The sequence below is a fragment of the Sapajus apella genome, unplaced genomic scaffold (genome assembly GCF_009761245.1).
Source record: "Sapajus apella isolate SASKATOON/1434 unplaced genomic scaffold, GSC_monkey_1.0 scaffold1, whole genome shotgun sequence".
NCBI lineage: Eukaryota > Metazoa > Chordata > Mammalia > Primates > Cebidae > Sapajus > Sapajus apella.
Window position 1 is genome coordinate 74,045,664 of NW_022436941.1, and position 27,343 is coordinate 74,073,006.

At 34.1% G+C, this 27,343-nt stretch overlaps 1 protein-coding gene across 3 annotated transcripts in view; it reads right to left on the reverse strand.

Annotated features, from left to right (window-relative positions):
- Positions 1-27,343, reverse strand: part of RNF180 (ring finger protein 180) — a 233,168-nt gene that overhangs the window by 181,234 nt on the left and 24,591 nt on the right. Inside the window, exons 1-5 of one of the 3 annotated variants that reach the window (XM_032279845.1) lie at positions 22,256-22,288; positions 20,315-20,449; positions 6,295-6,390; positions 3,930-4,889; positions 887-922 (exon numbers count right to left, since the gene is read on the reverse strand). In XM_032279845.1, the coding sequence (XP_032135736.1) occupies positions 887-922; positions 3,930-4,889; positions 6,295-6,390; positions 20,315-20,449; positions 22,256-22,273 (1,245 nt within the window). In that variant the 5' untranslated portion in view covers positions 22,274-22,288. Of the gene's footprint in view, positions 1-862; positions 923-3,929; positions 4,890-6,294; positions 6,391-20,314; positions 20,450-22,255; positions 22,289-27,343 lie in introns of those variants that run through there. The other 2 variants (XM_032279862.1, XM_032279854.1) reach the window with 2 other exon arrangements.

A 27,343-nucleotide genomic window follows, 5' to 3' on the forward strand; every position in this document is an offset into this window, starting at 1 on the left:
CTCAAGGTAAAACTTAAAATTATAAATCTTTTTGCAAAAAACCATAGGAGAAAATCTTCATAACCTAGAATGAGGCAGAGCTCTTAGATATAACAACAAAAGCATGATCTATTAAAACTTTTGAGAAACTGGACATCATAAAAATTAAACAGGTTGGCTCTACAGGAAAAAAAATTAAGAGACTAAAAAGAAAAGCTACAGACTGAGAGAAAACATTTACAAATCACATATCCAATGAAAGACTTGTATCCAAAATATATAAAGAACTCTCAACAGGAAGAAAATAACCCAATTAAAAAGTGAGCAAAAGGTTTGTTTTTGTATTTTTTGAGACAGGTTGGAGTGGCTGGAGTGCACTGGTGTGATCATAGCTCACTGTAGCCTTAATCTTGTAGGCTCAAGCAATCCTCTCACCTCAACCTCCCAACTAGCTAGGACTATCGGCACACGCTACCACGCCGAGGTAGCTAATTTTTAAAAAATTATTATTTCTTTGTAGAGGTAAGGTCTTGCTATGTTGCCCAGGCTGGTCTTCAACCCCTGAATCAAGCAATCCTCCCACCTTTGCCTCTCAAAAAGTGCTGGGATTATAGACATGAGCTGCCACACCTGGCCCAAAAGATTTGAAGACACTTAACTAAAGAATATACACAAACAAAAAATGAGTACATATGTTTAGCATCCTTAAGGAAAAGCAAATTAAAATCATAATATGATACAACTGTCTATATATTTGAATGACTAAAATCTTAAAATATTAAGAATACCAGTGCTTGCTTTCAAGGATGCACAGCAAATGGAACTCTCTGCTGCTTGGAATGCAAAATGGCACAGCCATTCTGGAAAACAATTTGACAATTTCTCATATAAATAAATATGTACTTACCATATGATCCAGCAATCCCACTCCAGAGTATTTACCCTAGAGAAATAAAAAATTAGGTTCACACAGAAATATGCACATGAATGTCTGTAAAAGTTTTATTCATAATTGCCATAACCTAGAGCAACCCATTTGTCCTTCAGCAGCTGAATGGATAAACTGGTCCATTCATACAATGGAATACTACTGAGCAATAAAAAAGAACTATAAATATATGCAACAACTTGCATGAATCTCATAGGCAATTTTGCTGAGTAAAAGGGGCCAGCCTCAAGGGTGTATACTATAGGATTCTATATTTTAATATTATATTAATATTTTACAACATTATCAAAAAGACTAAAATAATGGAGAACACATTAGTAGTTTCAGGAAATAGGGATGGGATAAGCATATGATTATAAAGGTATATAGCACAAGGGAGTTTTGGGGAAATATACTACATCCCCATTGTAGTGGTCATTATATAAATCTTTACATGTGTTTAAGTCACAGAGCTGTTATGCTGAGAATTTTATTGCATGAAAATTTAAAAAATAAAAATGAAAAACAAAAGGACTATGTTAGATAAAAAAGAGGTTTGCTGGTTAAATGTGGCTGTGTTATGTTTTTCCCCAAAGCAGATGCTCAATTAACTTTTGCCAAACAAAACTCTGAAAATTGGCTGTAATGTCTGCTTCAACATCAATCTTATTTACATCCCTAAGATTCAAATATTTAAATAACTTTTTGTACTGTCATTGATACTTTCTATCAAGGTATAGATTACTGAAAGCTGTCTAGTTTACAAACATTTATTAAAAACCTAAAGTGAAAATTAGAAATCCAGATATATTAACCAATTATTTTAAACTTTAACAAAACTATGATTATTAATAGTAACTTTTACTTTACTTATTGTATGTTTATCCTCATTTTAAAAAGGGCAAGGCTGATCTGTACTGAAGTCATTACTCAAAGGCACAGTATCCCAAACAGGCATTTCATAAGTGTTTACTGAATTAATTAATCTTTATTAAATATGGAATGAGCTGCATAGCTATGCCATTAATTTATCTCAGATATTAACTCTTTCTAGGATTTATCTTTTTGTTTGAATTAGCAAAATAGACTTAAAAACTATAATTATTCTGGTTCTAACTATGATGTATACTTTCATCACTAACACAAAATTTCTGTGCTGCTGTAGACTTTAAAATTTTCTGTGCTAAATAAACACTGGGTATTTGTTTGCTGTAGTTTCTGTGCTACCAATCAAACCTAGAAGGATCCTGCCATGTCACTTCCTACACTGACCTAAGGCTCATTAATTCTGATCAGTTAGCTAAGCTATATCATATATATGTGAATGAATAAAAACAACTTCATCTATACAAAAAAAAAACAAAGCCATGTTAACTTTGCACTTGCTTTGTTCTAAACTGTTTAAAAGAGTTTTCCTATGATGGAAAGTGATCAGTAATGTAGCTGAGGTTTTCAAAACTACCTAGCCTAAGAATTAAACACATTTTTAAATTTTAATGATGTTATTTGCATGTATTTACAGTACAAAGTATAATTTTCATACTTATTTTACATTTCTATTTGCTAGAGAATATTTTAGAGCCCTCCATATTACATTAATCATTTTGAAAATATTCTTTCTGAATATTCACTTAACATCTGATCATCTCCAATTTACCTAGGTATAATTTCTCAATGAAAATTTTGAATTTTACAGCTTCATTTAAGTTAAACTATGAAGTGTATTATAATGATGCTAAAGCACATTCATTTTTTACATTCTGTTAATATATACTTTGATGTCACATTACACTATCACTTGCAAAAAAACCAAAGTGCATTTTAGCAACCAATCAAAAAAATAAAAAAATTATCTATAAAAATAATTATACTATATAACTGAAAGATTAAAAAACACTTAATCTGAAGCATTCAATGCAGTAATTTTATTTTTTTGAATCAAAACTAGAATCATAAGCCATGAGTTTACTTAACTACTTAAGAAAAAAAACTAATATGTCAAGTTGCAGCTTTCTATATTTTAATTCTATTAACATACAACACACTGATTAATGACACTATTATGATAAGCAAATAATAAAGGCAATTTATAAAAAAAAAGTTTATTCAGAAACATATTGGTTCAAACTTTTAAATTTTCATGAGCATCTCAACCATTGGCTTTAACTGCTTTCCAAAGCACCTAACATTTACTCTTCAGTTCCTTCATACATCCTACTCTGGAGCATATTACTACGGGTATTAAAGTAGATCAAATCATAGAGTACAATAAGGGTAAATTACCCTTTAGATAATTTTCACAATTTAGTATAGTTAATCATATTGAGATCATGTGAACCCATGATTAAGACTCCTTGAAATATCCATTTGAGCTATTATAAACATGATGAAAAGTGATGACTTTGTTACCTGATTGAATTTAGACAAACATTTTTTCAACCCAAAATTAAAAAAAACATTTTTTCAACCAAAAATAAAACCACTGCAAAACAATCCTAACATGTAATACATTTAAAATATAGTAAAACACAATCCAGTATTACTTAGAGATTAATATCCCTCTAAAATACTAGCATAATTGGGAAAAATTGCACAAAAGAACTTTTTTTCTTTTTTTTTTTTGCTTCTATTTTTTTTCCCATTTATTTTATTGCATTTTAGGTTTTGGGGTACATGTGAAGAACATGCAAGATTGTTGCATAGATACACACATGGCAGTGTGATTTGCTGCCTTCCTCCCCATCACCTACATCTGGCATCTCTCCCCTTGCTATCTCTCCCCAACCCCCCACCCCCAAAAAAGCTTTTTTTCTAAATATGCATGAAGCATAGACAGGGTTATACATGCCAATTATAATACGGCTGCAGAATTATTGGGTACATTTACAGAGAAATAGCATTTCAAGAATTATTAAAACCAAGGTTTTGTAATAGAGGTGTTGAAAGTTAGCTCCACTACCCAAACTCCAGTATTTATAATACAGATTTTTTAGTAAACTCTTTTGAAAAATATTCAAAATACCTGCTTCTGAAGCCATCTTTCTCGCCTTCGTTGTTTCCTTCTTAGATTCTTCAACTTGCTCTTTTCTCTTTTACTGAGTCTCTGATTAATGCTGTCCAGTGAAAAACTCGCTGGGTTCAGGAAGTTCAGAGGGGAGAGGTGTTCTTCTTGGTCTGAGGCCTCCAGCATGCTCCTGCCAGCTGAGGGCAGGTCCATCAGGAAAGTCAGGTTGTTAGTATTAGCATGGTCAGAGTACACTGAAGAAGCTTCTAGACCACACTGAAATTCTCCTCCTCTTTGTGTCTGGGTCTCATGGGGAGCCACTGAAAATCTTTGCAGCAGCATATTAGGATCAAAACTGGATGGATTCTGAAAGGAACAGCTATTTTTACTAGATTGTAAAGGCAAGCCTGAAAGGTCAATAGGCTGTGTTTCATTTAGTCTGGAATAGGCAGTAGTCTTACTATGTATTCCATAAAAAGTGGGTAATAAAGTCAGTTTCTCATTGATGTTCAGATCCAAACTATGTGATTTTCTATGAAAAGCTCTTGTAGTGCATCTGCTAGTCACAAGCTGGGGAACAAAAAGCTGGTATTTTGGTTCTGATGCTTTGGAGAGCAGTTTTTCATTCTTCATCTCAAAACATGTTGATCGCACCTCTAGGCAGAGTGCTTCTGTTAATCTTCCAGGGTCATCATTATTTTGGGCCATGTTTAAAAGCCTGTGATTTCTGTTTTTAGAGCTACCACCTGTCAGCAGAGCCTCCTTGTCACAACCTGACTGAACTCTAGGATGTGACAAGTATTTCAGTGATGGTCTCATTAGTCCGCCTGCCTGTGCTGGCTGATAATCGGTCCGGCTCTTGGAGAGATGTACAGCTGCAAGCTGGCCGCAGGAACATTTTGGAGTGCTGACAAAATTAAAGCCCCCTAAACGGGCCCCACAGAAAGGGCAATTCAGTTTTCCAACTGTCCACTGGGCCTACAGGTAATAAAGAAAAATAAAGACAATACTTTCATTATAAAGTAACCAAAGATAATTTTTTTTTTTTTAAGACGGCCACATGAAAGTTTTCTGTCTGCCACAGAAAAGGCTAGCTTTAGGTTTTCTGATTAGCAGACTGAACAGCAAATAGAAACAAGCCTTCCAATAACTAAAGATAAGTAGCACCAAAGTTCTAAAATGATAATGTATTGCAAATCATACCAATCCAAACAATATTCCTAAGAATTCTAAAAGAGTCTCATAAACAATAGGTTGAATAGAGATACAGTGTGAACTAAAGAAAAATATGCTATGGAACCAGGAAGCAAATCAGTGGACAGAGCTTAATTTGCAAGTAAAATCTCACAGGAAAGTGTCTGTTTTGATACACTTCTTGCATACCAAGCACTGTGGGAGGGAACTTTACCCAACCAACAGCATAAAGCTCTTCCTGGCTTTTTACATACCACCAAAAGATATTGATTGCATACATTAGACAGTGCATTTTCTATGCTTAGATTGGAAATTAATAATGAACTATCTTAAAATTATCTTTTCAACTGAGATAGTGAAATATCTGCAGTGTCCTAATATATTTTGTTAAGTTATAAACAGTGTACTGTACTGGCATTCTCCTAGAAAACTGTTACAGTGTGAGAATGAATGTAAGAGATACCTATCAAATGTTATTTTTTAAGAAAAAATTAAGCTACTCAGTGGAGAAACAGAATTATATATTTCTAAAGTCCTATTACTTATAATTTTCTAAGACAGGTGTTTTGAATTGTGAAAAATAACTATACATACAACATAAGTTCTTACAATATTTCATTAAAAATTCTTTAAAGTGTAGAATTTTCATTTTGATTATACCGATGAGAGTCATTAATTACCCTATTTATTTTATATGTTTGTACACTTATGTGTATATGTATAGATATGAATAACACATACAGAATATTCCATTTATTCAACAGGACCTATTCTTGGTGCTGAGGATATACAAATGAACAATATAAAAAAGTCCCTGACTTCCCAGTGCTTATATTCTAAGCTAGGAGCTAGGCAATTAACAAGTTAAATAAGTATATGTGTATGTAGGTAAATATGTATAGGTGTATGTACAATAATATATATTATGTCATACATATGTGTATATGCTTTTGTATATGTAAAAGTAATATATATTACGTGTGTGTGTGTGTGCATGCATGTGTATGTAAAATACAGATATATATATAAGGCAGAGAAGGGAGAAAAGAAGTGTGAAGAGGGGTAATGGGAGTGAGGGGCAGTAAGAGGTTGGCCAAGCAATGTATCTAAGAAAAACAGCTCTAAAAAGAGGAAAAAAACATTCTGAAGGTTATATATTCTTACTTTTACTCAGAAACTAAGAACTTACTTTTTGGATTAGGTAGTTTATCCATTCTGGAAGGGCTTCTGTATTCATGTGCCACACATGACAAATATTTTGATCATCAACTGAATCATGTTTATCCTGTTAAATAATAATAAATGATATTACTAATTACCAGTTCAGAATTTATTTCACAGGTTTCATAATTAAGTAAAACTCAAAAATACAAATTCAATTTTAGCTAGAAAGCAAATATACACTGCCCTCCTTTCCTAATTCCCATAATAAAAAACAAACCCACAAAAAAGATTTTAAAAAAATTTCTTCAGGAAATAACTACCTGTGATTTAAGAAAAAGCCCTTCCATCTCATTGAGGTCATCAAATGAAATTTACAATTTAGCATTTAGTTACTGAATGAACAAATCATGTGCCTTTTTCTACACGTGAGACAAAATAGTGCCTTTCATGTCAACTTTCTCCAGTCCCAAATCTCTGATTCTATCTGAATTCTACTAATAACAGAATAAAGTTGCTATATTCTCTATCAAGATGCTGGATGAATATGCAGAAAGATGGGGGAGCAGAATGATGGGATTCAGGACATACTACCCTAAAATAGCCCTCCTTGGCATACTGAAAAACAGCAGAAGCAGGAAGATCTCACTGACCTTCCCCCTGCCCTTTTCCCCTGAAGCAGGTCAATAACCTAGAAAGGGTTTTCTAACCTCCCATCAAGTATGGCATAACACTCTTACACGACAGATGCTAAAACTGTCCTTATAAACTTTATAAAGTAACCCTGGAGGAAGAGGGGGACAAACAAAAATAAACCAAGCTTGCAGCACATTCAGCATTAATCCTCAGGTCCGCTTGCTCTCTGACCTGCTTCCTTATAGCTGTTTGGTGCCTATTGCCCCCAATCCCATAGGCCCTAGTTCCCCTTAACTGCTCTATAGGTAACAACTTTAACATTGTGAATCTCTTAAGTTTTCCCTTTGAGATATTCCTCTAGGTCCTGCATACCAATGAAACTACTAACACCAGCTGGTCTGAAAAACCCCATTGATGTCAGTTTCTCTGAATGAAGGATGTCACCAGAAGCTGACTCACCAAAGAATGTAGTTTTCACATCCTGATGATTTCATCCCTCATTCCCCGACCAATTAGCCACCCCAATTTTCTAGTTCCTCACTCTCTATGGTCTCTTTTAAAAAAACCCAGCCCAGAACTCCTTGGGGAGATAATGGATTTGAGGGTCTCTTCCCATCTTCTAACCGGACACCTTGCAATCATAACATTCTTTCTCTGCTGCAAATCCCACTCAGTGTATTGGTCTGTTACTACGCAGTGGGCAAAATGAAACTGTTAGTCCTGAAACAGTGACATCCCCTACACCAGGAGAAAGGTATCTTTAAAACTTCATTTGAGATTGGCCCTCTAAATAAGTTTACCAATTCATCTAATAAATTGGGCGGGAAGGGGTATACTTCAGTGCAAGTCTGTATATGGATAAGCATATGACATACTAGGTCTTCTGAGAAGTAAATCTTCAATTTTAGCAAGAGAAGAGAAACTTTAAGTCACATTCTGTCTCCACTGTTCAGCGACAAGTAAACTGCATGAAAACAAACACCCTAGAATCCTTTTTCATAAACTCACAACATAATATGAATATGAATAGATGTTATCAGATTTTCCCCCTCAAAAGAGAAATTCTAGCATGTTCAGTCATTGATAATCCTAGGGTTCCAAACTTTAATTATTCTAAGAAATCTGTGGATGTCAATTTCTACAGAGTCTGGGAGAGCGAAAAACCTTGGTAAGTTCAAGGTTCTCTTTTGACTAGCATTGAAGAAAAGAACTTGCATCAAGATCATGAACTCTGTGAAGAGTCCCCTTAGAAGAGTATTTCACAAAATGTCATCCCTAGATCACCAGCATAGACCTAAGTTGAGGTACTTACTAAAAATTTATACTCCTGGGCCACACCTAAGAGTGACTATAAATAAATTCCTATTTATGATTTTCATATACACTAAAAACCCAGAGACATCTTTGTTAGTGTTTGATTTTGTGTGCTTCTGTCACCTGCCTTTTCTAAGTTCTAATAGCAATTAATTTACAATTAACAGTTCAGTCATGACTAGCTTTTCTCTCCCACTCATATATAAATTTTTTAAAGAACCCTGGGAAACATATTGGAAGTGACTCAATAAATCTGAACAGTATAGCTTTATCTAACAATTTTGCCCCAGAAACAAAATAAAGGTATGGATACAGTTTTTGAAAAAATAGAATTGATTTTGTGAAACATCTATACTCAGAAACACTAGCTCCTTTCATTAGGAGCTGACAATTATGAAGATTAGTATAACTCTAATAAATACTTTTAAAAGATCATGTAGAGAATACAAACTGGAATTGACAAATGAGGTAATCTTTTCATTTTCAGATCCAGAATTTTTTTCTGACATTTCAAGATTATGTCTACATATAGAGGAAGGATAGAAGTGAGGGAGTGACAGAGGGAGGGAGGAAATTTCTACACTGGTAGAAAGAAAAATAGATTATCAATGTCAAAATAAGTTAATGGCACTCAACCTATCAATATTTATTGAGTGATTACTAAATACAGTGTTGACCACACAGAGAAAGTAGAGACATACTTATTAATGTGCCAGGGATTGTGTTGCATAAAGGTATACATATATATTTTATCTGTATTAATGTATTAATATTTCACTATGTTCTGTGTTTTACTATGTACATTTCATTATTTCATTTAATCATACAAATTGATCAAGATATTTAATCACACAGCATTGATCATAACATTAAAACCACTATCCACCATAAATTACAGAAATGCTTCATGAATAGTCGTACGAGAATAAACACTGGAGTCACAGTTGCAGGTAGAAGAAAGTTCTATAATGTACTTATTCTTCTTATTTTCACTAAACAACAAATATTTATATTGTGCTTACTATGCACAGGCACTGTCTTGAGTTTTTACTGCCTGACAGATAGGAACACTGAAACAAGAGGTCCCAAGCTTCCACACTGCCTCTTATGCCATATAAAATACTACAGTTCTTAGGGAAATAAACTTTCTTACATCTCTAGCCTGTGTATGTTTTAAGGCATGATACTGCCATTTTTCTCTAAGTTTATAAAACGAAAACTGACGCCTATCTTACTTTTAAATTAAGAAATAATTTTATGTAGGAAGAGATAGGTTTAGAAAAAAATTCCACAGCTGATTCTGCTTTTGTACCCCTCAACTCAACCTCCTTCATTAGAGAAAATATAAAATAGCATATATTTTTTCTCTAAGTAGCTAAAATTTAAAGTATAGTTTTATCCCTTACAAGCAAAAAAAAAAAAAAGGAGGAAAATCAGTTATAGCAATTGGTACAGGTAGGAAAGCATAAAAGTTTGGTTGAATTTATTGTATTGTTTCATTTTCTGAAAACTTTACATATGGACCAGGGTAAACACAGACACCTCAATTATAAATGAAACTGCCAAATACCCGTATTTCCCATAGTCTTAGAAAAAATATTTTTTATTTGTAATATTTGTTTCCAATATAATTCTACAAGTAAAAAGGATGTACCAATTTTGCTTCTAAGTTCAAAGTCAGCTAATTTTTTAAAATCACATGAATATATAAATTATAAAACAAGTTTGATGAATGTATTTTAAGATGATTGATGAAACTGGGGGCAACCCAATTTGAGGAATTTAAAGCCTTTAAAGTATGAGCATAACAAATTATTTCCTTGGGAAAAATTTGACTGAAAATTAGAACTATTTTACTAGGATTAAAAAAAATTACTAGATAGATTTTCTTTATGTCTCAAATTTCTCACAGAGAGGAAGGAGGAAGGAAAAAGAGGAGAAACGAATAGCAATTCCACATAATGATGTCAGAAAAATGTTGACAAAATTATGTTTGTAAATGAAATAATTTGTTCAAGCAGCAGAGGGAGCCAAGGTATTGTTATTTTAATTTTTTTCTTTAAGTGTTGGGAATATTCTCAGTTGCTGTACAGAAGAATATCACTTAATTTTAAAATTACAAATTTGATGCCTTAATCTATCATTATGTGATCTTTAATGTTTTTAGTTAAGTATAACAAGTTACATGCAAAAAATTGATATTACATAATATTTTGGAAGATGTTTAACCTTTGGCATTTCCAGTGTAAGCAATAAGATTCCCTCAGCTAATTCTTTAAATGTAAGCCAACTGTATTATTTGACTACTGCAACTAATACCACAGGGAAAAGGTTATGTAATAAAAATGTCATTTAGGTTAACATTATTAATTAAATGTCTAAAGTGTTACAAATGTAAAGAAATCAAAATTCTATTGGACTGCCTGGTTTGCCTATTTGTACTTTGAGAAGGTACTTTAAGGATAAAAACTTTTTATAATCAAAAGGTCACAATGAATTGAAAAAAATGAAAAGATGAAAAGCATCACTTAAAAGCAAACAGCCTCCCTGCCTCAATTCTTGGTACCTTCTCATTAACTCTTCACACTATTAGCAAAATGATCCTAAAATTCAAAAGCTGTATTACTTTCTCCCACAGACTTCCCAGCTCCTAGGATGAAGATCAAGGCCTTTGACTTATGAGACCATAAATGATTTGAACAGTGCTCATCTTTCTACTCTCAAATCTTGCCAAGCTCCCTTTTCATCTCTGAACTCCAATCATGGCAGTCTCTTTTAGTTCCAGGCATCCACCACATGGCCTTTGAACATGCTGGTCCTGAATCTTAGAATGTTTTCCTACCTGTACTGTCTTCACTTATCTATCATGTCATGTCTCCACACAAGTCACTTCCTCAGAAAAGCCTTACAGCTAGGTCCAGCATTCTATCTATATTCTACTCTTATGGCTTCCTATACTTTTCCTTTTTGCCACTTAAACAGCTAATAATTTATACATACATAACCAATATTTAATATTTATGTAACTGGTCAATACTATAAATATTAAATTATTTTGATATTAAGTTATGAATATCAAACTTTTAATATGATTATACTATAATTAGACATTTATAATTGTTGTAACATAATTAATTATATTAACATAGGATTAAACATAAGTTTTCAGGAATGACAATGTGTAAGATTCAACAAGGGTGAAGTTGCTGGTTCGCACAGCATTAAGACCTTCTGGACTGGCCACGACTGAAGAATGAATGTTTTTTTTTGTGTGGTTATAGATGTTGAGGAGTCACTTTGGAGTAATACCCTTAGACTTGGATTTTTTTTCTTCTTCTCAAGGCCTGAGGGATCTTTCTTTTGCACCAAGCTGTAAACTTCAATATTTATTTCAAAGTCATTGGATACATCTTGCAGAGTAAATGCAGTAGTGAATGTCAGAGCATCACCGTTAGGAGAGTTTGAAGTGCTTGCTAATGGTGTGGCTACCATATTTTCAGCTCCTGCTTTTAGTATCATTAACTAATAGTAATTTGCTTCATCTGGTTTCTGAACCGTATTGCAGACAAAATCTGCTTTTAGAGGCAAGTGGATTTCTGACAAAGTAACCGATCCTTTGGATGGGATAAATTCACTTTGGGATACTAGACTAGCCTTATTCTTCCTCTGAGGTCCTTCATTCTTCAATTTATTCAATTTGTCATTCTCTTTTCAGTTGCAATTAGAAGAAGTCTTTCAGCTTCAGCTTCTTCTAGGGACTCTTTTCCATGCTCTTCATCAACACAGCAGTTAAGAGCCTGGCTAGCTGGATAGATCACTGTCTCTTGCATATTTATTTCATTATTGAGTTCCTGTATTTTCTGTTTGATATTAACTTGACAAGGAAAGGCATTATTTTTTTCATCCACTTTTGAAGTAACATCTTCCTTCTGAACAATCACCTGCTTTATTGACAGACATTCTGTTTCTTTGAATTACTGTCCTACCACAAAGAGAGGATGACCAAGAGACTCTTGTCAGTAGGAAATGCTAAGTTTGGTCTGGACAAGGTCCCCTTTTTATCTTCTTTGGAGGGTCATATTTATTTAAAAATAAAATGTCAAGTGAATCTCAGTGTTGAAGAAAGAGGTTTTCTAACCATATTTGAAGATGTTATTGGTCTTGGTGCCTGGCATCGAAGATGGTGTGTTCTTTCTGGAAACTGTGTATCTTGTCGGACTTATCCGAATTATGAGAAACGAAAGAATCCCATAGGAAGGATAAAACTGGCTAATTGTACCAGTCATCAGATAAAACCAGCCAACAGAGAATTTTGTGCAAAATGCAACACTTTTGAATTAATTACTAGCCGACCACAAAGAGAAGATGACCGAGAGACTCTTGTCAGCCAATGCAGGGGCACACTCTGTGTCACCAAGTATGTACAGGCCTATAAATATTTCCATCAACTAAGCAATTGATTGCCCACTACGTACTTGCCACTATGAGAAATATCAGAGATGGTCCTTGATTTGAAAAGGGCACAGCCTTAGTGAGAAAACAAAACACACACGAAGCAATAACAGAACCATCTATCATACCTAAATTAATATAGTTATTGAAAGCATAATACTCAGGTTGTATCTTAGCTTAATATTTTCCAGTATGCTCACAGTGGAGGCATTTTCATGGCAGTTAGCTAATAATTTTTGGGTTAAGTTTCAAGATTTCATGTGTAGTTGAGGAGACAAGCATTATTCAAAGAGACTTCACACAATCCTTCCTTCCATTCCCAGAATACCCTCATGTAATCAAATGACTCACAAAAACAATATCATTCTATTCTGCAAATTTCTGGATGGCGATTGACAGAATAAAACTTTGGGGAGTGCCTCTTTTTTAATTAACCCTGAGTGCAAGTGTAAAATACAAAGGCTTATTGCTAAGATTCAAAGATAGGTTCTTTTACTTGGATGCCTAAGAGAAGCTTGAAGACCAACTTCAATGTACAAAGTTGTCATTAGAGACAAAAGTTAGCATTTGATAAGATCTTTAGTAATTAGGCTGTTGCTGGATAATGCAGATACAGAGAGATTGGTAGAGCTAGCTTTATGAGTTTCTAATGTGAAAATATTAGAAAGCTACAGCCAGGAGACACAATACTAAAATAGAACAAAGTTGCCCAGAGACTGCCAATTGGTTTTAAAATAGCTAGACAGAGAAATCTGATGGAAATTTTTGATGTCTAGATTACTTCCAGATTTATGCATTTTAACTCATTCATTCTTTCAGCGATTTTTTATGCAGTGGTAGAATCAGGCAGGGAAGGACAGACAAAATGGATTTCTAATCATTTTGTTTAATAGTGACCTGTCCATGGCCATGGTCAATGGAGGAACCAACTAAAACGACATAGTTCCTGACCACAGCAGCTCACTTCAGCCATTTTAAATATCACTTACATTTTTCATATAACTTTATTTTTCACTGGTTGTATAAACTCTCTTAGACTTCTCTGTAGACCTTCCCCTGTGATAAAAATAGCTAGATTATATGTTGCTTTTATTACTCTTTACCTCTTTTACTTGTAGTCTTTCTCACTATAAAATTACAATGTGGATGGGTACCCTTTGTCCAAGCATATGAGTGGTACATTCTCAGTTCAGTCCTGGCTGAGTCTTCAGCTTTGCTTGTGGCCTAAAATTTATTTTGCTTTTTTGATCATGAGAATATAAACATTGTGCAGTTCTGCATTCTCTTTTGCCTCACTGATGCTTCCCTACAGGGCCTTGAGCCTTTCGGACTTATGCCTTTTACCTGAATTTAATGTACCTCATTTTCATTTCTACTAACTAAGCTTGCTGTCAATACTAAAGATTTTTTTTCTGATCTATATTGCCTACTTCAAAATAGATACTACACATTGAAACTAGAATGTTTTATCACATGGGGAGGCAGTAGTTACAGTGGAGCTTTGAAGTCAATGGACTTAAGTTTAAATCCTAACTCTGTGACTTATCAAACGTAACCATGGCAGGTCACTTAACTTTGCTGGCCCTCTGAAATCTTCTGTGTCAAAAGGGAACAATAAACTCCACAGTGACAACAGAATTTTTAAAATTCTGTCAGCCTCTTGAACCAGAATAGATTCACAGAGACTTCAGACAATAGAGATGAATGAGTAAACACACTTAGCACAGTTTCGAGTACATGGAATAAGCTTAGTAAGTGGTGACTACTAAAAGTGTAGTATTTTCTTCATTGACTATCAGAAGGTGATAACCTCCACTTATTCATGTTTCCACCATTTCTAGTACCAATGGGGAGAACTTATAAAGTTGCAGAATGAATGCAATATAAAAACATAATAAAAAAAAAGTTTTAAATTCCTGAAAACTTCACAAGGACATACAATTTCTCTTCTGCTCATCTTTGAATTTCCAGTTCCTATTACAGGAACTGTGGGGCCTTAGTCTGCTTGGGAGGCAATCACAAAACACCACAGACTGAATAACTTAAACAATAGCAATTTATTTTCTCTCAGTTCTAGAGGCTGAAGGTTTGATATCAGGGTACCAGCATGTTTTGGCTCTGGCGAGAGCTCTCTAGCTTGCAGATGGCTACTTCTTTCTCTTTTATTCCTTTTATAGAGTCACAGTCCTATCAGATTAGGGTCCCACCTTTATGTTCTTACCATAATTAACTCCTAAAGACCTTATTTCCATATATAGTCACACTGCACCTGTAAAATATGCACTTGGAGGGCACACAATTCAGCCCATAGCATAGCATGTGGTAAGCCTAGTATGGAACAATATATGCTGTCACTAACAAAAGGGAACACAAAATATTAAAAATGTAATAAGCAATAAAAATATTTCTCTCAATATTACAGCCATTTAAAGAAAGATACCACCAGAATAATAAAGCCAGAGAGAAAACAAGCAAATTATCTAACAAAAAAAGGTGAGGGAGGAGGTATATATACTCTAATAATCAATTCAACATTCATTAGTCCTACTCATGTCAGCCACTGCATTGGCAATGGTGTTATACAGATGAAATACTTCACAGCATGGTGATGGAAGAAGTCATAACCTAATAATTAAAGTGTTCTACAGTAAGTGTTAGACCATCCCTCAGTTTTCAATTACCTGAACCCAGTGGAATTTGGTAACTGCCCCTAAAAGTCTCACAACTACAATGAGTGTTGACCAGTGATTTCTTTGAAAACCAATGAACACTTATAACTCTCATTTAGGGTCCTTACATATGGATATATATAGTTTGTATGCTAACTCTGCACAAATCCAGGGCAAACCTTTAACAAACGAACCCCTCTAAAACTCTGCAGTATACAATCTGCACATTGAAGGAAATGTCTGATCATCTAGATTTCATTTAACATTTAACATTAATAAACAACCTTTTTATTTTTTTCCGGAAAATGTTTGTCCCTTGACTTCCACAATATTGTATCCTAATTTTCGGTTCTATTTTTTCACTCCTTTTTTTCTCCTTTGTGAGAGCTTCTCTTTTTCTGTCTATCCTATAAATGTTCCTATACAATAGGAACTACTTCTTTCTCACTCCATTCATACACTGTATGGTAACCTCATCTACTCTCACAGCTTCACCCAAAACTTACAACCTGATGACTCCAAATACACAGTTTTAGTTCATATCTCTCTTCTGAATCCCATATCCATAGAACTCAGCAGCCTCCTAAAATATTTAAATATTCTACAGGCCACATAAACTTCACATGTCCAAAATGATAACAAAACTAACTAAAACTAAGGACGCCACTCCCTAACACAGATTGCACAAATGGAGACCATTTCTGTTATTTTATTTCTACATCTTTAAGGTGTTTGTTATTTTGTTTTTGGTTTTTGCCACATTTCATCTATCTCAAGCCTGAAGGCAAGGTCGAAGTCCCCTTTTCTCCTTGTTGACGTTGTAGATTGTCTCAAAACTCCATTCTAAATTCCCTTTATCATGTCTTACTGCATGCCAGTGGCTAGATAACTGAAGCTCCAGTTTCCCTTAGAGTCCAAATTCTACACCAACTTAACTTTGAAAAACCTGATACACCCGCTCAGCATTACGAAAGCAGAGCTGATGGCTGCATTTGTACTGTTTCTTGCAGCAAGCTTGGTTTTGGAGGTACATGATTATTCTGCAGCAAATATCACAGCGATTCTGGTGTCCAGTTCCTGGCTTTGTAAAGCCTGAGATAAAGAATGTGAGACTTCGTAATGGTCAGGGCTTAAGAAGTGTGGTGCTGGAGTCAACAGCTATTGATGTTGTTTCCCTAGTTTCCTTATCCTCTATATTGTTCTGAGAGCCATTTCATGTCTGCATGTGGAAGACAGGAGATAAAGCCCAGGGCTCCCTCAGGATGGAAAGAACCTAGGGAGAAACTCCCAACATAAAGCTGGTTATAACCTCAGTATGAGGATAAATGAGAAACCTGTTTCTCAGAAGGGCACACAAGGAAACTTGCCTATCTCAACTTTGGTATTCAGCAGAAGGAGTGGAAAAAACATCTTCCCCTCACAATACAGATTTTCTTAAACAGTACAACACATAAAGGAAAGAACTAATACATTCATCAAAATTATATTATGAATTTCTGTTCAACAAAGACACCACAAGAATGAAATATAAGTTATGTAAGCTGGAAAAAGATAGTTGCAATACAATAACCAACAAAAGATTAGTATTTAGAACATGTAAAGAATCTCCAAATATCAAAAACAAAACATCCTAATAGAAAAATAGGCCAGAAAAAAAGACATTTTGCCAAAAACACATGACCTCTGAGAAGGATATGTTAAATGTTGGTGAAGATGTGAAATCACAGCAATGCTGAACTATTGCTGGTGAGACTGTCATTTGAAAACAGCATTGCCCAGTAAAGCTGAACATGCACATACCCTAAGATGCTGCAACTCCATTTCTAGTAACACTCATGCCCATTTGTGCAAACATATGTATAAGAAAGTTCACAGCAGCATTGATTATAAGAGCAAAACAAATAGATGTAAGTCAAATGACTATCAACAAAATAAATCATGAAGTTTGATATATTAATATACTGGAAAAAGTAGACAGAAGTGAAAATGAACTATATTTACACTCAACATAGTGATATTGTTGAGTAAAAGCAGAAATTTCCAGAATAATCACATGTAATTTCAATTACAGAAAGTTAAGAAACAAAACACTTATATGTATAGGTTATTTTTAACTATATACTTTAATAGGTGATAAATTTAGCAACCTTTCAGCACAGTACCGATAAAAATTACTTTTGGGTTCTAATAATTTGTTTTGTGGTTTCCTTTCAAGGATCCTTTCATGTTCATTTTAAATATTTTTATATAGTATACAGATTTATAAAATATAAAATATGTTTCATAAAGGGAATGTAAAAGAAAGAAAATATCAATACGCCCACTACCAAGATTAAGAAATTTAACATTCAGGTTACTTTAGAAGCCCCCTTCATAGTCCCTGCTTACATACTACCCCTTCTGCTGAGGCTTAACCATGATACTGAATTATCCCTTCATTTTAAAATAATTTGTGTGTATTTTATACATATTTTAGTATATAATTTTTATATATTTTAAAATTACATATGCAATTTTATATAAATGAATAGATTTTTATTTTATAAGGTATATTCAATGGTTTTCATATTTTATTATGTATATACATTTTATTTTACATATAAATCTACAGAGACTGAAATAAAATTGGTATGTTTCCTGGGGTGGGGAAACATACCAAAACAAGCCTATTTGCTTGGACAAATAGGCTTGAGGAAACTTTATGGGGTAATGAAAATAGCTCAAAACTGCAGTGTAGTGGTGGTTGCACAACTAAAAATCATTAAATTGTTATCTAACAATGGGTGAATTTTATGATCTACAAATTATACTTTAAAATCTGGAAGAAAAAACATATCTATGTTCACATAATACCTTTTCTGTGAAGCCATCTGTGACCAGCCCAAGCAGAATTTTATTTGCATTCCTCTGTCACAGTATTCCTCAAATCAGGCTATATTGGTTGGCCTATTTTCAACTAGAATTTAGAGATCCTAAGGACCAGAGTATATTTTTTCAACTCTGTATCACTTTTCCATTGTCCATCCCAATACATCCTACAGCAGTGCTTGAACTGTTCTTGCTCATTAAATATGCTTTAATGAATGAATGAGTAGGAGTTCTCCAGGTAAATAAAAGGATCAGCCACTCTACTGAGAAATGACATCATATGATACCCTAAAAGCAAAGGCAGCAAAGAGAGTGTGGAGGTTATGAGCACCAGCTCTGGAGCCTCACTGCCCAGTCCAGTTATAGCTGTACTTCTAAGGAGCAGTGTGAGCCTGGGCAAATTACTTAACCTTCTGTGCCTCAGTTTCCTTATCTATGAAATGGAAATGACAGGGCATCTTCCTCAAATAGTGACTGTAAGAAATGAATAATATTTAAAAAGCATTTAAAACAGCTCCTAACCAGTAAGTACGTAAAAAGGTAGTCTACATCATTCGCACCAAGGAATGAAAATTAAATCTATAATGATATACCACCATACATCTATCAGAATGGCTAAAATTATAAAGACAGAAAATACTAAGTATTGGCAAAGATGTAACTGGAATTCTCATATGTTGCTACCAGAAGTAAACATAAACTTTGAAAAACTAACAATTTATTTAAAAAAAATCAATCTATACCTACCCCCATGACATCAAAAATCCATTCCTATGCATATATTAAAAAGAAATAATAAAACATGACTATATAAGTTAGAAAAAGTTTAATAGCAGTTATATTCATAACTTAAAGCTGGAATGAAGTCAATACCCATCAGCAGAAAAAAGTTGATAAATTGTGGCATATTCATAAATGGCACATGGCTCAGGAGAAAAAAGGAACCCATTATTGATACAAGCAAAACATAAATGAATCTCTCAAACACTATGCTGACGAAAATAAGTCAGCACAAAAGAGTTCATGCTATCTTATTCCATTTGAACTAAGGAAAAGAACAGACAAAACTAGACTACGGTGATAGACATCAGTGAGAGGGAGACCACTGCCTGGAGAAGGGCAAGACAAAAATTCCTGGGGTGATGTAAATGCCTATCTTGATCTTCTAAAGTTGTACATTTAATTTTTTATTACATGTAAGTTATATCCACCAAAATACTCTTAGCATAAAAAGTTTTGGGTTTTTTCCCAATTAAAATGTTATTTCAAGTCATTACAAGATATTTGGCATGTAGTGAGTATCCATCAAAGTTATCTACTATTATCAGTGAAGGCTGGCTAATTTGTTAAAATGGAAGGGAAACCATCAGATCAAATATAACTTAGGTAAAGCAATGAAACAAACTCAAACCAAAAAGCTGAGTATGTCTCTCAAAGAAGCGGAAGAAAATAATGACAGGTGATTACAGTCACTCTCTCTGTTAAATTTAGAATTCCCTCTAAACTCCATGAATTACTTTCTAGCTCATGCCTCTCTGATATTCGTCTTACAGAAGTTTAGGAATTTTTGTTTTTGTTGTTTAAAACCATTCATTTGTAGCAAGATGACCAAACACACACTTGAATATTATTCAGGTTTTCCTATGGGTTACCTTCATATTATACATGAACTTTCTTTTTTAGGCCCATAGTGGATACAAAAACAACAACAACAACAACAAAACTATATAACCAGTTTCCCCTTCTTACTAGGATTCTGAATTTAGTTGTGCAGTGATTACTGAGGCTCACTCATAGTGGGAATAAGAACACTATTATCTTCAACTTATGCCTATAACATTGCACTTAAAACATTAAGGTCATATTAACATTACTAATTAAAGGTAAAATTAATTTTAACTGTGTAGAGGGGGATGCTTTTTGAATACCACTTTAGAATGTTTTCAGTGGGTCAGGTGAAATAACATAAGAGCCAAAGAGTCATGACAAAGAACTATAAATATTCTTAATAAGGTAGAGAAGAATAAGTGTACATGTGTGTGGATATTGTGGATATGCCCACAGCATTCCTCTACCAGGAAACTGAATACTGGAATTACCAACACTCACCTCAATTACTTGATTCTCAAGATACTCCATGAAACAACCAGAGTTTGCTATACATTTTCTGCATTTCCAACAACGAAGAATACTTGTTTCCTCTTGACTATGATTTTTAGTTATCAATTCTTCACTTCTTTTCATCTGTGGGAACATTAATGCATTTTTAGAATATTAAACGGTCAGATAAACTAGACTTTCTAAATCCTTAGCAGAGCATTAGCTGCAAGTGGAGCGTAAAGAAGGGAACTATCATTTATTAAGGTACCCACTAGTTATCAGGTCTTAGGGTTGGGCACTCTATGCATTACATGTGAGACTGAAAATTCCAATTAATTACAATGATACATTATGTTAACGACTACCAGCTTATTTTCTTTGTGCACAAAGTTTTATATCTACTGCTTTTCATTTGTCTCCCACTAAAGGTGGTAAACAGAATCTGAAGAGTCAATTCAATAATTACTGCAGTAGTATTTTGTTTGTTTTTAGACAGGCTCTCACTGTTGTCACCCAGGCTGAGACACAATGGCACAATCATAGCTCACTACAGCCTTGAACTTCTGGGCTCAAGCAATCTCCTTGCCTCCATCTCCCAAGTAGCAGGGACTATAGGAGAGCACCATTACACTTGACTAATTTTTTTTTTCTTTTTTTAACTTTCTGTAGAGAAAGAATCTTGCTTGGTAGCCCAGGCTGGTATCAAATTCCTGGCTTTCCAAGCAATCCCCCGCCTCAGCCTCCTAAAGTGCTGGGATTACAGGCATGAACCACTACATTTGGCCTACAGTGGTATTCAGAGTCACGACAAAGAACTATAAATATTCTTATAAGTAGGATGTTTTGAATAGCTACAGCATTAAATTTTTAAAATAATAGGATTTACTGAGTTGTTAATTCTGTGAAAATTGGTAGTGCCTACTTAAAATCATTTAAATTCATAGTAAAAATCCTTTATCCTGAATGCAACAAAGCCTCCATTATATTGTACTCATTGGAACAGTTAACTATATGCTACATCTTGTATATAACCAAGCAAGACTCAGAGAATAGAAACGATTTTTTAATCTATTTTTACACCTGAGATTTTATATCAATACTTTGATTTAGACCAATTTGGGATAATAGTTTCACATTAATATGTAACAATTCCAAAATAGAAACAGGGTGTTAAGTAACTTGTCCGGTAATTGTCCAGCATAAAGAAAGGCATTATTAATTTATCAGGCTACCTACATGGGCCTGCCTAGTTTCCTGGCCACATTTCCTCATTTGTTCACTCATTTCTCATTCATTCAACACTTACTGAAAGTTAACTATGTGCCAGACAATGAGTCCAAACTCTGGGAACATAAAAATGAGTAAAACTTATTTTCTGTCTCAGAAGTGCTCACTATGCCACAGATAATAGTTTTTCAATGGTAGCACACAGAATTGATTGGGAAGCTTTAAAAAAGAGTGATGCCTAAGCCCCACTCCTAGAAATTTTGACTGATTCTGAGATGGGGATGGATGTAGAAATGGGCATTTAAAAAAAATTCCCCAAGGGAATCTATAGTATGGTCAGGACATGCGTATAATTAACAATTATTAAGTAAAATGCAACTATAGGAACTGTAAGACAGGGAACATGCCTAGACAGTTACCAACTTTCAGTGAAGGACTTAAAGAACACAGGGCTGAGAGGGCCAGATCTTTCAGTAGACAGGATGTACTTCTGTCTCTACTGACCCGTCTTCAGAATGCATCTTAGCCCAATTGACCACTCCATCTCAACTACAACCTCAATGACCACCAAAAATAATTTAATTTGATCGGGTGTGGTGACTCGCACCTGTAATCCCAGCACTTTGGGAGGTCAAGGTGGGTAGGTCACTTGAAGTCAGGAGTTCGACATCAGCCTGGCCAACATGGTGAAACTCCACCTCTACTAAAAATACAAAAACTTACCCTGGCGTGGTGGCACATGCCTGTAGTCCCAGCTACTTGAGAGGCTGAAGCAGGAGAATTACTTGAACCTGGGAGACAGAGGTTGTAGTGGGCTGAGATCACACCACTGCACTCCAGCCTGTGTAACAAGAGCAAAACTCAGACTCAAAAAACAAAAATCATTTGTATGCAAATATCTTGCCCTCCTCTTTCTTTACTGTTGAAGCACTAACACACTTAACTTCTTTAGTATTCTTCTTCCCTCTCTATATCTTCTTAGCCTTTTATCTTCTTCTCCCTTTTAACCAGTGGTCCTCAGCCAGGATAGGGACTACAGGGAGGAGTCATATCAGGATTAAGTATGGAGAAACGCCACATCTGCCTATACCATGAGATACCTGCCTTCTTCTCCCTGAAATTTTTCCATGCAACTATGTAGTAGAAAAAACCCTGTAGGAGATCCTTAGAAGTCTTCATTTAAACACTAAAACCTATACTCGCTCTGTGTGACAATTCTTCTATATCAACGATTTTTATAACCATATGTCTGGTTTTGATCTTGTTCCAAAGCTCTAAACCAGTATTTTCAGCTTCCAAACGCCAATGCACATCGCTATGTGAATCTCCTTCAGGGCCTTTGTACTGGCTGTTCACTCTTCATAGATGTAAGCTATTCTACAGAGTAGCTACTAGCCAGGTATGCTTATTTAGTGCTTGAAATGTGGCTTACCTAAATTGAGATGTGCACTTAAGTATAAAATATACACCAGATTTTGAAGTCTTCGCAGAAAAAAAATAATGTAAAATATCTCAATATGTTTAAGTACATGTTGAAATAATATTTTTTAAATACTGCATTAAGTAAAATGTATTATAAATTAATTTAACCTGTTTCTTTTTACTTGTTTATGTGGCTTTACAGATAAGGTTTGCTTTATGTTTCTACTGGATAACCCTTGTCTAGACCTCCTCACCCCTTCTGTGTCTCTGCATGGTTGGCTCCTTTCTCATCATTTAGATCTTGGTACAATGTCACCTGCTCAAATATACAGTATAAGGAACATCTTGCATTTACTTAAATGCAGGTCACTGGGCCACAATCTAAGAGATTCTACTTCAGTGTTTCTAGGATATAAATCTTTGTATAAAGTTCCAATTTATCACTTATAATACTGCCAACTATCCATGTCTGAATATAGTTTGTCAATCATTCAAGTAAAAAATAATGTGCCATGAAAGGGTGCCTAGTTCAACTCTCAACTGAAACAACTGAACACAGGTTTTTCCTCAAGACCATCATCAGCCATCAGTAGACTGCAGAAGTATTCTATTGATTCTTGTTTTTTCCCCACAAAGCATTTTTTAAAAAGATGTACTTAAAAGTAACAATTTAATGAAATATTATTTACTGCTTCAATAAACAGGGTTTTTTGCATCTGTGTGGTGGTAAGGAATAAAATGACTCCTAGTACAGTTTGTCACAATTGCCTTGATTTTGCTAAGGGACCAGCAGGTTTACCCACTATTGCTTTTGTATTATTAGTGCAAATATCAACACAGTGAAAAAGGCAAACAACATCTTAATATTACCAAGAAGACAGTTTTGACCAGATTCTTTGAAAAGGTCTCAGAGTCACCAGGGGCATGAACCACATTTTGAGAACTGCTACTTTATGCAAAACAGCTGTCTCAAAAAAGTTGTTGTTGAAAATCTTACTTCCCAAAACATTCTTCAAAATATTTAGGAATGACAGATGAGTCCCTATGGAGAAACACATTTATAACAGATTAGGTTGATATTTTTTATAATACCAACCACTGGAATTATAACCTCCATAATGAAGTTGCATTTCTTTGTCTATCCTTTGCCATTTGCTACTCTTTAAGGTAAAATATCAGCATTTGGCACAGCAGTAATTCCACATTCTTGGGTCTCTAGTCTTTGCTTCCTTTTTATTTGTTATTCATAAATTTAAAATTGAGATGAGGTGGAAAAAATTATAAATTATTAAAATTAGCCTAAAGTTAGAAAATACAAATAAAACAAAAAAATTTTTAATGAACACAGAACTCAGATCTATCTTCTCCAAAACAAGTAGGAAGGGAATATAGGCATAAACGTTGTAACTGTGAAATTTTACCACTTTTAAGAAATGAATAATCTTTATAACCTATAAACTGTAGTCCAGAAAACAGAAAAGAAAAAAACAGCTCCTCCAAATAATTATATGACTAATATAATTTCAATATATTAATTAGACAAGGAAATATAAAACTAGACAAGGAGAATATGAGAAAATTATAAACCAATCTACTTATAAACATAGATGCTAAAATACTAAATAAAATATTCGACAACAGAATCCATCAATGAATTAAAATAAATTTTGACCAAGTAAGATTACTTTCGGGAATTCAAAAATGGTTAAAATTGGGTGAAAAACTATTCAATATACTGAACTAAAAATTAAAAGAAAAAACATGCTCAACTTAAAAGCTACAAAAATAAAACGCATGGTAAAATTCAACATTTAGTCAGAAATGAAAAAAAAAAAATCAAAAAACACCACCCTGGTAATAGAAGGAAATTTTCTTAACCTGATAGAAAGGGAGTTTATCAAAAACGTTAGCAACTATATAATACTTGATGGTGAAACTTTAAAATCATTCCATTAAAATCAGGAAGAACACAATGATGCTCACAATTTGCCCTATTATTCAAATTTGTAGCAGGGCTACTAGCCAATGCTCTAAATAAGAATAAACAGGTGGTCTATCATCCGAAAGCATTAAACAGTGAAAAACAAAGAAAAACAGAACTAAGTGCCTGTTAATACATTACATCATTTTTGGTTTTTTGGCTACAGTGTTTCCATCTTGTTACAAATACAGAAGGTCCTTAAATAACATTGTTTTATTCAATATCATCTAGTTATAAAATTGATGAGGAAAAGAAAGACTATTTCCATTGTAACACTGGATGAGAAAATAACCAATTCCTGGCCAGAGCCACTGTCTGTGTGGAGTTTGCATGCTCTCCCCATATCTGTGCAGGTTTTCTCTGGGCACTGCAGTTTCCTCCCATATCCTAACAAAGTGCACATTAAATTAATTTGCACGTCTTAATGGTGTCAATCGGAGTGAGTGTGCGTATGTATTGTTATGGAATGGTGCCCTGTCCAGGGCTGGTTCCCACCTTGCACGCAGAGTTGACAGATTAGGTTTCTGCCACCTGCAACCCTGAACTAGAATAACTGGGTAAATATTGATCTTATTTCATTAGATGTCTTGATTCTTAAATGTCTGTATAGCTCACATTTACTTTAATGTTTAATAGTAGAAGTGTTTTGGTCTTTACTTAAAAGTTGGATGGACATTTTTGTGACCAGAAATATGTCATAGGAAATTAACTACTTATATCAATTAGTCAATGGTAAAATTGGTTTCATTATACCTCATTCTGATTAAAGTTGCAGTTTCCAAGAACTTATCAATGACATTAAGTGAGGGCTTACTGCACATTAATAACAACAGTTAGCAAGTTTCTTCCCTGATGCTGCGGAACTGGGAAGAACACATGTATGAATAAAGAACACTTATATTACACACACACACACACACACACACACACACTACCCCTTTGATATGATATTTCTTTATTCCCTAACTACACAGGAGGTGGTTAATAACAATTTTCTCACCATAATGATTTTTAACTACATCACTTTCACATACTTGGTACATAAAACTTTCCTATATTAGTAAATATACTTGGTTTAAACATGTTTAAATTCAACTTTTGGATTTAAATACTTTCAGTATTACTAATCAGCCAGAAGACACTCTACCCCCAATATGTACATTTCTCTACTAGGTTAACTGGTGAGGATAAGGTCATAGAAAATATTTTCTTATATAGTTTACCTTATTTAGAGGTGAAATTATACTACTCAAAAAAGGAATCTCCTGGGATATTATGTTAAATTTAAAAATAAGCTAACATAATACCTGATAAGCCTCTGTGGTACTACTTTCTAACATACTATCAGTTTCCTACCCTGGGTTCTGGCATTTTATATACATATTTGCATGTTCAGTTAGTGAAAATTCATCTGCTGTATACTTGTGATCTGTCCATTTTTCTATATGTATATTTCAATATAAAAATTTGTAACTTCAAAGTGTGTCTCTCTTCCTTTTCCTCTTTCCCCCTCATCAATATAACCTCATTCTTGCCTCTGTGTGATAACAGTAGGTAAATAATGCTCAATATGGGGCAGTATCTACAGTGACAACTCTTATTATCTGGCCCTGGTTAAAAGGTCAAGGTTTTATGATAGGTAGAAGTCAAGTCCTTGCAATGAGACAAGAAGTCCCAGATGTGTTTTCCCACCATTGCCCATATGGGGATTATTTATCCATCACCAAGGAAAAACCGGAAAACAAGAAAGTATGGAAATGAGCCTAGGCCGATTGTTCATTATAAGTGATACATAACACAGATAAATTTATACTGTATGTGGATAAACAGAGCCAGTCTTTGCCACTACCAAAGAACTGATTAAATGCTAAAGAAAACTTTCATAATCTGAATTCTAAATAATTGGGAATGGGCCAAAATAGAAAGGTCTAATGTAAAGCTGAGAACCTCTCAAAACAGGTAACTCTGTGATTTGCTATTCTTTATGTTGACTGATGTTAATTTAAAAAAAAGCTTTAAGGTATAATTGGTATACAAAAATTGCATATATTTAATATATACATTTTGATGAGTTTGGACATATGTATATTCCCAAGATTCTACCACCACAATCAAGGTACTAGATATACTTATCACTTCTAAAAATTTCCTTGTCCTTTGTACGGTTTAGTTTTGGTTAAGAACACTAAAAATGAGATCTATCCTCTTAACATATTTTAAAGTGCATAATACTGTACTGTTAACTATAGGTAGTATGTCATCGGATCTCTAGAACTTATTCATCCTACATAACTAAAACTTTATACCCATTAAGCAACAGTTACCGATTTCCTTTCCCCCATCTCGACAGTCACAATTCTATTCTCTGCATCTATGAGTTTGACTATTTTAGATACCTCATATAAGTA